At 43.4% G+C, this 12245-nt stretch overlaps 1 protein-coding gene across 8 annotated transcripts in view; it reads right to left on the bottom strand.

Moving 5' to 3' along the window:
* The window catches only part of WIPI2 (WD repeat domain, phosphoinositide interacting 2), a 38905-nt gene extending 30723 nt beyond the window's left edge, over positions 1-8182 (bottom strand). For 2 of the 8 annotated variants that reach the window (XM_072836864.1, XM_072836869.1), the window contains exons 1-2: positions 7553-7777; positions 1093-1175 (exon numbers count right to left, since the gene is read on the bottom strand). In XM_072836864.1, the coding sequence (XP_072692965.1) occupies positions 1093-1175; positions 7553-7644 (175 nt within the window). In that variant the 5' untranslated portion in view covers positions 7645-7777. Of the gene's footprint in view, positions 1-1092; positions 1176-7552; positions 7778-7934 lie in introns of those variants that run through there. The other 6 variants (XM_072836863.1, XM_072836870.1, XM_072836866.1 and 3 more) reach the window with 6 other exon arrangements.
* Between the last annotated feature and the right edge of the window lie 4063 nt (positions 8183-12245).

Raw genomic sequence — 12245 nt, 5'->3', positions numbered from 1 at the left:
CCATCAATGTCGCTCTTCCGGTTGAGACACTATACTGTGCTTTCACAAAATGTTACCATTAGGGGAAACTGGGAGAAGGGTATGAGGAATCTGCATTATTTCCAACATCTGCATGTAAATTCACAATCACTTCAATTTAAAAAGTCGTGTTTATTTATTTATTTATGATAGTCACACAGAGAGAGAGAGGCAGAGACATAGGCAGAGGGAGAAGCAGGCTCCATGCACGGGGAGCCCGACGTGGGATTCGATCCCGGGTCTCCAGGATCACATCCTGGGCCAAAGGCAGGCGCCAAACCGCTGCGCCACCCAGGGATCCCCCGCGTTTTTTTTAAACAAAAATAAAGAACAAAACCTATTACAAGCTCATTTCCATAAAACAAAACCACACACAAAAGTATATGTTTATGTGTGTACATGTTATGTGTGTCTAACTATATAAGCCCATAGAAAACAAGTTATAGATGTAGAAGAGCCCAAAGTTTTCTAGCATGTTCTCTCTGGGGAGGAGGACTCTGTACCTACCATGTACTCAGCAAGCACTACTGTACACAGACACACAAAAGAAAACCAAAGAAAGTAGGGTCTAAGATGAAGCAATCTATCTAAAGTCACACATAAGTGATGGAGCAAGAAGTCAAAGCTCATACGACCCTTCCACAATTCCACATTGCCTCTGAAACACAGGCAACTCAACTGCCATACAATGACAACAGAAGAAAATAAACAAACCATTCCTCTGGGGACTCTGAGGTTTTCAACTTTCTAGAAACCCTTTATAACAGAAACCTAAATCGTTTAAATAATGGCATTTAAAGTGGGGAGGAATGACAGGATAATACATACAGCGCAATATCATATATTGAAAAAGACAACCCATAAACAAGTGTTTCTATGTGTATATGTTTAAGTATGCAAATGCACAGACCTTGCAGAACATGTACCATCTCTGAGAACCAAGGTGAAAGAAGAGTGCTGGTCAAGGGGTATCTGGACTTCAATCACAGTGTTAGAATTTGAGAACGCATTCCAATTCAAGTATATTTTGTCTATTTTTTTTTAGGAAGGGGGAAAAATAAAGCAAACACTTACTGCATTCATAGATCTGTTCCAGCTTATCCACAGAAGAAAGGGAGAAAAATTTATAACCGGACTTACTACCAACAGCTAGGGACCTGCAAAAAAGCCAAATCAGAAATAAGAGCTGATACGTGTAGACAGTGATAATGCACAAACTAGCTCCATGTTACCAAATAGTAACCATCCTTTCTACCAAAAATTAGGACAAATAATTTCACAGTTTGTAGCAGGTGAGTGGTGGCTGAGCAGAAGAGGGGAAAGTGGCAGAGCAAGGTGCCCCACCTTGCAGCCATGAAAAGGGGAAGACCAATAAAATACAGACAATATTCTTATTTAAAACCTACAAAATATTAAAGATAAATTGGACAAATAAACAGAAGTAATCAAACGTAAGTTAATGACCCCCTTAGAACAAAATGGGGTTTCTTAAGTGATCTGATATATATATGAGTCCAAAAGCTAAATAAGTTGACACACCAAACTTTAAACAAAGACATTTACAGCCTAGTAGATGATGACATTCCTCTGCCTTCTGCCAAGGCCACAGCAAATGCAGCTCAATCACCTATGTTACACTATGGCCGGGCAGTGGGGTGGAAATAAAACAGAACCAAAAAGCTAACTTAGAATCTGGTATCAGAAGACTACACAGCTGACCTACAAAGAAAAGGTGAAGCCACTCACACCCAACACCAGCACCATGGCTTTTGCTAAGAGGCCTGAAGGGGAGCCCTGGGACACAGAATGAAGTATTTCCTCATTAGAAGATTACTACTCTCTGGAATGTGACTAACCACAGGGGGGGAAAAAAGAAGAAGAAAGCACAGCTTTGAGAAAGAGGACAAGCAAATAAAACAGGAAGCATGGGACATGAGGAAGTAGCTACGGGGACTGTTGTGAATTCAATATCTGGGAGGACATGAAAACAAGTGGAGGCAGAAGACTAGAAATAATGAACACTGATGTTTCTTTCTTTTTTTTTTTTTTTAAAGATTTTATTTATTTATTCATGAGTATACACAGAGAGGAGAGAGAGAGAGGCAGAGAAACAGGCAGAGGGAGAAGCAGGCTTCACGCAGGGAGCCTGATGTGGGACTCGATCCAGGGTCTCCAGGATCACACCCCGGGCTGCAGGCGGCGTTAAACCGCTGAGCCACCAGGGCTGCCCAACACTGATGTTTCTTACTGGGAGTATCTGCACACCAAAGTAAAAATTAGGGTTCCTCTCATGGTCATCTCATCTATTAAAAACTTGAAATTTCTAACCTTTTTCGCCAATATGCAAAAGAAATATATTCAAAGAATGGAGCTGCTACAAGCACTATTAAATTTTTAAGCTGTTGGAGCACCTGGGTGGCTCACTAGGTTAAGTATATGCCTTTGGCTCAGGTCATGATCCCAAAGTCCTGGGATTCGAGTCTCATGTCTGGCTCCCTACTTAGTAGGGACCTGCTTCTCCCTCCCTCTGCCTCTCCCTGCCTTGCTCCCACTTTCTTTCTCTCAAATAAAATATTTAAAAAACAAAACATTTTTAAGTTCTAACTGGCTCATTTTAGACATTTAAACAGAAACAAAATTTTCTAACAGCCCTTTTTAGGGGACAAAAATACCTCACTATACTGAATTAATTACATCAATGAAGTAATTAGGTATTGTTACCTGTAAATATTTTGAAAAGCAATAAAGGAGCCAATAAAAATAGAAGAATATCCAGAAAAACTATAAATAAAGCAAAATCTCAGCAATTTAGGACTTTTAGGAATTTGGTGTTTGGGAAAATGTTTTCCAAAAAAAAAAAATAATGCTATTTTAAGCACCAATACCTTTTCCCTCACCATTTCTGATTAAAAAATGAAAAAGTCTTTTATTATATGCTTTCTTGTGTTCCTATCACCAGGGGATAGGTGACCCCTATCACCTATTTTTCTTGGACTCCCATCATTAAACTTACTATACTATTGTAATACATTGACCCCCCTCAGATGCTCCCAAAGGTTTTGTGTACTGACCTCAAATGGCCAGACTGTAGTGGTGAGGCTTTATTTTTTTTTTTAATTATTAAAGATTTATTTATTTATTCATTTGAGACAGAGCGAAAGTGAGGACGAGCAGGGGGGAGAGGCAGAGGAAGAAGTAGATTCCCTGCTGAACAGGGAGCCTGATATAGGGCTCAATCTCAGGACTGTGAGATCATGACCTGAGCCGAAGGCAGATGCTTAACTGACTGAGCCATCCACACACCCCACTACAGCATTTCCAAAAACATATTCCACCTTTCGTTTTGCTGACAGGTGTCATTGCCTTGTAACCCTCCCCCCAACATTAACAGCCCCTCTCCCTTGCTAATTTCTTGTTGACTTAGGAACCAAATCACCAAGCTAATTGGCATTATATATAAAACAAGCTTAGAGGAGGGCTTCTTCCATGGGCAAAGTGAATGAGCTTTAATTAGTTAATGAGAACCTGGATTTTGATGTTGTGCTCCTAACAGAAGAAGCTGTCAAAACGAGGCGTTGGTGACCAAACATCAGAATCTTCATGTTTTTACAGATATTCAGTAACTGGCTTTGGATATTAAACACCTCAGCTAGAATTTTAATTGCATGGTTTACAAAACCTCAATCAGTAAGAAATGCAAACAAAAATATTCCAATTATTTTTGATAGGTATATATGGTATAATATAAATATATACTTTATCAATAAAAGTAGTGTTTTTAAAGGGTGATAACACTAGCAATCGGGTTCATATATCTCTCTTTGGGGATTGATCCTGTTTTTTAATATTTTCTCACGATATGCCTGACCACACAATGGCAGACACATTAATGGAACAGGTGGAGTAAAAGGTAAGTTTGAGATTCCCTTATTAAATAATCTTATTCCCCAATTGTTTGTGTGGTTGGTTTTTATTTAAAGTAACACAGTGAGATCTTTTACTGACAAGGGAAAAACCAGCTCACTGTAATAGAAAAAAAGGATATATTTACTCAACCCCACATTTCACTACTATACCCCTGCCTTCAACTGCGCCTGGTGTCAAAATCCAGAGACCCTGTTATACATTCTGGAGACAAGATCCATGTCCTTTGCCAGGATGGGAGAGTGAGTGCTTCTGAAACATGTTTTGGGCCGATCCTCTTTATCTTCATTCCACACCCACCTTTATATTCCACTTCTAGAACTTCCCTAGACTGCCAATCCTGAGCCTTTCAGGGATTCTGAGTTTAAACCAGATTGGCTCTCTGCTTTCTCCACTAGCAATTCGAGATCCACTTTCCTGTACTGCTTGCTAACTTCCAAAATTTTGTTGCTAGTGACTCCTCTCTCATTCTCCCTATCCTATGGGTTTCAACCTTCTAAAATATCTTAGGTATTTTACTGACTGACATTTTAGTAGGGTTTCGGGAGGGAGCCAAAATAAATGCTTGTGTTTGATCCACCATCTTCAACGGCAAGTCTGTCAATTAATTTAAACTTGAGTGTTACAATATCTAAAAAAACGGTGATTTCCACTAAAAACAAAATAAAAAACCACCCCAAAATGTAAATCAGATCTCTTTCTTAGCTTTTTCCTTTTCTTTGCCCTCTCACCAATAATTAGTCCCGACAGGCTTTTCCTTTCCATTATCTTCTTACTTGACTAGAGGGTTAAGTGGCATCAGTCCTTACCCACAAAAAGGGAACGAGCTGAACTGCTGAGACCTGGGAGACCCGGGGGGCCTATCTAGTAAATTTCCCACCACAGCAGGCCCTTTCCCTTCAGCCTACAGCATTTCCATCCTAGGTCTCCACCTGGATGGCCCTACAGCCTTAAAACTCCACAGGAGCCAAAGCAGAATTCATCTTTTGCCCCCAAACCTAATCTTCCTCTCATCTTTCCCCCATAAAGGAATCACTGTTCACCTCTAAATTCAAACCAGAGTTTTGGGAGTAATCATCCACGTCCCACGGGTCACACCAAGTCCTAAAAGCTGACCAGTCTCCTCTCCATGGGCCACTGCTGCTGGACAATATCCTCCTGGGCGATTGTCCTGCCCTCCTCCAACATATCCTCCACCCAACAGGCCGAATGACCTAAAACTTTTAAGGTTGGAGGATCCTTAAAGACCATCCACAATGAAGCCTCTCAATATACTGATGAGGAGAAAGTGGATGGAGAGAGGTGACTTCCCCAGAATAGTATCTGTAACCCAGAAGAAACTCAGTTAAACAAGCGTCTCCATCACTTTTCTGGACACTAACATCAATGCTACAAACAGAAGACTTGGGAAATCAAGTCCCTTTCTTTCATCTATCCCTTTTGGAGATGTAGTTTCAAACAGACGTTGCCAACACCATCATGGGCTTCCCACAAGCAGAGTGGCATCTGGTGGAGGACTTTAATCCTTGACATTTCCAGTTAAGCAATACTCTGCCACTGATTAGTTTGTTAACTTCAATTTCAAAAGCCAACAATTAATTCCTTCAAGGTAAATCTTCCAAACCGTTACTTTCAGAAACTAGGATTGGAACTAACTAGTCAATAGGTAACAGAGATCAGCTATACCTGGTGCCTCTTTCACTGCTCTAGCTTTAAAAGAAAAAAAAATGGTAAAAAACAAAACTTCTTCATACTTTTGGGCTAAGAATCCTAGAAAAATGAGCACAATATTTGAAATCATATTGCCAGGACAAAAAGGCAGGACAGATATACCTTGGTATACAAGGAGTATCCTTTTATTAAGCATTACTGTATAATGTACATATATTCTATCAAGTGAAATAGAATAGAAAAGGCTTCCAGACTTTCTCACTGAATACAGTGAATGTAGATCCCAGACCAGTAACTTCTGTCTTGTGAAAAACTGTGTTTTTCTATTAAGATAGTTTCTGGAGACAGGCAAGGGAGGCAAAGGGGTAAACTCTGCACCTTCTCCTCAGGAACTCGTGTATTTCTTAAGACAGATTACAGCCATCTTAATTGATAAACTTCGGGTAAAATCCTATTTCTTAACAATTTATGTTTATACTATATCAAGGTCTCTAGAAAGTTCAAATTATGACACAGAAATCTCTTGAACTTCAGGACTCACTGAAAGTGGGAAACACGTGATTTCCAAGTGTGAAAAGGTCTAACTTCAGGCCAGACTGAAATATTCCATTATATAAGAGATTTGGCAGCCTGTTTGAAAGAACAGCAAAAGAGAACTCATTCTCGTATTTGGTTTCCTTTCAATATAAATGACAGGTAGTGAAAAACTGGAAAAAAATGGCAGAAAATATTTTGGAAATTCAGTAGTTTATACAAGACATAAAAAACCCACAGAACTACCATTTCTTACCAATCTCAAAATACTAAGGGCTTAAAAACCAAATCACAGATGGCTTGAAATGCTCTATTCGGCTCCTGGATGAATATCATATAGTCTCTTCCAGTTACAACCACCGGGCAACAGGTTGTCCAAGATGTTTTTGTTTTACTGGTTTTTGGTCACACAGTACACTTAGGTATTTTAATCTTTAAAGGTTGCTACAGTATGATTTCTAAATTCAGTGTCCTCCCAATCCTACCTGAGTGGGGCAGGGTGGGAAGATCACTGCAAGAGAACTCAGTCCTGCCCCCGATCCACTATTAGCCAACTCTAAGATCCAGGTGCAGCTCTGGACCTTGTGAACTTCAGGTTCGGGGTCTGCAGCTGGAGCAGGGCATCCGCTTTCTTCCTACCCTCACTGCCATCCCACTGCTGGACCATCTGCACTGACCTCCCAATTCTGGGGAAAAGGGCTGCTGAGCACCTGCTGAGCACCTGCTGTTTGCCGTTCCACAACTAACTTTTCCCTTAAAAAAAAAAAAAAAAAAGCAAAACCAAAAACTTTTTCTACCTTTCTGATTCCATTCAAGCCAGTAACAACTCAACCAACTACTTACTATGAAGCCAATGACCCATTCCTCCTCACTTACATCACTTCCTCTTACTCACTTCCCAAGATGGCTCTCCTCCCTTCCAGTCCCACAACTCCTTCTTCTCCAGAAATTTCATCTATTAACTATCCTCACCGGTCACCCCGATAGCCTCTGAAGAATGAGCTTCCAACCCACATGGGCTTTTGGACAGACAGTGCTCCGAATCCACGGGGTGGCATCAGTGGCTCCCCCTCTTCCCCTAAGGACGGCCCATTCCTCGAAGCACCCAGACTCCTGGAGTATTTGTCACATCCCCCTTGACTCAGTTTCTCCCCAGATCAGAGGCCATGATTATTGCTAAATCTGTTTCTTGCTCAGGCAGGACATCAAAGTTGCCTTAAAAAAAAAAAAGAAAGAAAGAAAGAAAGATTGAAAGAGACAAGAAGAAGAAAAGGAAAGAAGGGAAAGGGCCCCTAAGATGATAAGGGGACCAGGAGAAGGACCTGGGTGGGGGGGAAGAGTGGGGGAGCGGGGAAGAGGGCTGACGAAAAGAAGGGGAGGTGAGACAGAAGGAAGACACTCTCACCGCTCTGGAAGCGGCTGTGACAACAGGTCAGCGCACAAAGTTCCGCCCCAACTTCGTGAAAAGGGAGGTCCCCCCAAAGGTAAAGCAACCATTCTTTCGGTCGGCGGCTGAGACCGCTCCCTGTCTCCATCACCGGCCTCGCCCAGAGGTCGCAGCCCCAGCGCCGCGCCGCGCAGCGCCCGGAGGGTCCCGAGGACAGCGCCCCTCCCTCCAGGCTCCGGGCCCGCCCCCGCCCGCCCGGGCCTCCACCCCCAGGCTCCAGGCCCGACCTCGGGGCCGGCCCCGGCGGCGGGCTTCCACCTGCTTCAGCCCCAACCTCAGCCCCGCCCCCCGGCCCCGGCCCCGGCCCCGGCCCCGGCCCCCGCCCCCCGCCCGGCCTTACGTGTTGTCCTGGTTGAAGTTGGCGAAGAGCAGCTGGCCGGCGCCGGCCTCGCCGCTCTGACTCGCCAGGTTCATGGTGGGCGCGGGGCGGGCGGGCCCGGCCAGGGGCTCGCGCGCGGGAGGGCGAGTCGGGTGAGCTCAGGGTCGGGGCCGGGCCCAGCTCGCCGCCTCGCGGGCCGCAGCTGGCTGCCCGGGGATCAACCGCCGCCTCATCCCGTGCCCGCTCTTGTTTATGCTCCGGAGCCGGGGCGGCCTGCGCGCCTGCGCGGCCCCGCCCCCCGGGGCACGGCCTCCCACGGCGCAGGCGTATCGAGGAGGTCCCGCCTCTTCACCTCTGGCCGCGGCCTGGGGTTCCGGCGGAACGTGCGCACGCGTGGGGACGCGCGGGGGCGCGCCGGGCGGGGCTTGCGGGCGCACCAGGGCGGCGCATGCGCATGCGAAACAGCGAGGCGCTCCGGGCACTTCATCGTGTTGTCAATCAATATTCGAAGGGCTCGCCGTGTGCTAGTCGTTGTGCGGGATTTTTTTATGTACAGCATCTTATTTGATGCTTATGACAACTCTACTGAGACCATATTGTATTCCCATTTTACAGATTTGAAAACTGAGGCTCGGAATACTACCCTATCGGCCAAGTGTTAGATCTGAGAACTGAAACCCGTTCTTGCTCAAAGCCCACACTTCCTGCGCCCCTGGCAAAGGAAACCACCTTCCATGTATTCATACCTTCAATAATATTTAGAAAAATAAAAAAAATAAAAATAAATAAAATAATAATATTTAGGAAGTACCTCCCATTTGAACTAAATAGGTGTCTTTCCCCTTACAGAAGTTGCAGTGGGGGAGATACTTAAACACAATTACAAGTCGGGGTACAAGAGAACATATAATGAGGTCACTCAACCTAGACTTGGACAGGGACTGTGCAGTCAGAGAAGGCTTCCTGGAGGAGGTGAGACCTGAAATTTTTTTTTTTTAAGATTTTTATTTATTCACGAGAGACAGAGAAAGGCAGAGACACAGGCAGAGGGAGAAGCAGGCTCCCTGTGGGGAGCTGGATGCAGGACTAGCTCCCAGGATCCCGGGATCACGACCTGAGCCAAAGGCAGAAGCTCAACCTCTGAGCCATCCAGGAGTCCCGAGACCTGAAGTTTGAATAGTAAATAACCAACCTAAGGAGATGGAAGCATTCTGTATGGCAAAGGTCCGCAGATGAGAGTGTGTCCAGGGAATGCTCCGCTCAGTGTTGTTGAGCTCAGAGTGGGTCGGTGGACACGAGACAGATTTGACTTGTGAAATCGGAGGTGACCAAATCAAACTGGATGTTGTTAGGCTACATTAAGCAAGAGACTGAACATTATCCCAAGAACAATGGGCTGCCATTGAAAATATTTAGGCAGGAGAATGGCACAATCAAATTTGTGTGTAAGGAAGTTAATTCTAGCCACAGAGTCAAGAGCGCATTGAAAATCATTGACGAAAGAATGGCCTTTTCTATTGAAGGCGCTGGCTCTCCTACCTCACACCAAACTCAAAAACTAGTTTGAGATGGATTGTAGATGTAAATGTGAAAGGTAAAAGACTAAACCTCTAGAAGAAAGCATGGGAAAATGCCTTTGGGGTAAATAAAGTGTTCTAAACAAGCACTTTAGAAAGTACTAACCACAACATAAAACATTAATCTTCATCGAAATTAAAAACATCAGTGCTCATCCAGAGACCATTACGAGACATGGAGGAGACAAGCCTCAGAATGGGGTACTTATACTTGCAATACATATATTTGCAACATGTATTTTTGACAAAGGGCTTCTTTCCAGAATGTTAAAAGAATTTCTACAAATCAATAAGAAAAATACCAACTCTTTTTTTTTCCCTGGGCAAAATACTTGAGTACAGGCATTTCACAAAATAGCAAAATGGCTAATGAGCACCTGAGAACGTTATCATCATTACTATTCAACAAGGAAATGCAAATTAAGAGCAAATGAGATATTACAAGCATCTATCTGTTAAAATCAAATAGAAACAGAGACCAGACTTGAAAATACTCTGAGTAGAGAAAACCAGTTTAGTCAGACAAGCGAAGCTTAATTTAGCTTATTTTGTAAGACGGGCAAAGCTAACTTGACCTGGGTCACTTCTTGCTAGTGCCTCTGAAAATCATAAGCAAAAAAGAAGTAGTTCCCCAAAATTGATAAGAGATAACTGCTAACCAATTCCTTTGCATTTAAGAAAATTCTAATAACCAATTGGCAGCCCATTGTTCTTGGGATAATGAATAGTCACTATAGAAGCTGCTGTATAATGATATGCTTCTGAGCCTCCTTCCATGTTTTGATTTCCATGCTTCCTCATTTGCAAACTGTCTCTTTGGTGTGTACACAATAAACCTTTTCTAATCATTGGTTCAGTGATTTGTTGATTTTTGTTTTTTATTCTGAACTTTTTGACATACCATATTGGTTAAAATTAAAACAATTGAGTAAAGTATAGACAATAACTGCAAAGCGATTGGAATTCTCATATACTGTGAGTAAATTTACTCACAGTATATGAGAGTAAATTCTAAATAAGAATTTAGAATAGAATTCTAAATTCTTAGAATCAGGGCACCTGACTGGCTCAATCTGTAGAGCCTGCAACTCTGGATCTCAGGGTTCTGAATTTGAGCCCCATATTGGGGTGTAGAGATTACTTAAAATATAAAATCTTTTATTTTTTTTAAAGATTTTATTTATTTATTCATGAGACACACACACACACACACACACACACACACACACACAGAGGCAGAGACACAGACAGAGGGAGAAGCAGACTCCATGCAAGGAGCCTGATGTGGGACTCGATCCTAGGACTCCAGGATCATGCCCTGAGCTGAAGGCAGGCACTCAACTGCTGAGCCACCCAGGCGTCCCAAAATATGAAATCTTTAAATTATTTATTTATGATAGTCACACACACAGAGAGAGAGAGGCAGAGACACAGACAGAGGGAGAAGCAGGCTTCATGCACCGGGAGCCCGACGTGGGATTTGATCCCGGGTCTCCAGGATCACGCCCTGGGCCAAAGGCAGGCACCAAACCGCTGCGCCACCCAGGGATCCCTGAAATCTTTAAAAAAACAAATTGTTAGGGGTACCTGGGTGCCTCAGTCGGTTAAGTGTCTTCCCTTGGTCAGGTCATGATCTCAGGGTCTTGGGATTGAGCCCCATGTCGGGCTCCCTGCTCAACGGGGAGTCTGCCTCTCCCTCTCCTTCTGCCCCTCCCCCCTCTCAAATTAATTAATTAATTAATTAAAAATTAATTGTTAGAATCACTTTGGAAAACTATTTGACAGTATTTACTAAAGTTAAACATACACATTCCCTATGACTCAGACATTTCGCTCCTAGGTATATACTCAATAGTAATCAGTGCATATTTTCTTTTTTTTTTTTTAATTTTTAAAGCAATTTTATTTATTCGGCAGAGAGAGAGAGAGCGCGCACAAGCAGGGGAAGCCACAGACAGAGGGAGAGGGGGAAGCAGACTCCCCGCTGAGCAGGAGATGTGGGGCTCCATCCCAGGACTCTGGGATCATGACCTGAGCCCAAGGCAGATGCTTGATGGACTGAGCCACACAAGCGCCCCAGTGCATGTTTTCCCCAAAAGATAGGGTTAGGAACACTCATAGCTGCTTTTCCATAATAATCCCAAACTGGAAATAACCCAAACGTTTATCTACAACAGAATGAATAAGCAAATTGTGGTACATTCATGCCAAAGAATACTACAGAGCAATTGAAAGGCCATATACAAGTGAATGAATCTTACAGATACAATATTGAGTGAAAAGAGCCAGATACCATATGAGAATATATACTGTATGAGTCCATTTATATGAAGTCAAAACTAGGCAGAGTTGTGGTTCCCTCTGGTGGGGGATTGGTTGCAAGGGGCAAGAGAGAGCCAGCTGGAGTGCTGGAACTGATCTAGGTCTTGATTTTTGTGGTTGACCATATGGGTATATCACATGCGTACATGCTTAAATATACATATGTGGATGCCCATATAGCCCATCTCCAATCATGAAATCAAGGTATCGTGCAGGAGCAATGTCTTTAGTGGTTCTGTCTTTATCAGTTGGCACAGTTTCCTGTGGGCCATTATTTTTTTGCGTGGTGGGGGGAGGCATTATTTTTGAACAAAGGCACACAAAGAGGTGTCTGATAAATCCTCCAGGTTTTAGACACAGTCCTCGACTTCGTTTTGAAAAGCCACCAAATTTCCCCTTGCTTATCAGAATCTGTTATTTCATCCAAGATAAT

This window comes from Canis lupus, chromosome 8 (assembly GCF_048164855.1).
Source record: "Canis lupus baileyi chromosome 8, mCanLup2.hap1, whole genome shotgun sequence".
Taxonomy (NCBI): domain Eukaryota; kingdom Metazoa; phylum Chordata; class Mammalia; order Carnivora; family Canidae; genus Canis; species Canis lupus.
This window is presented reverse-complemented; position numbering and strand designations above follow the sequence as displayed.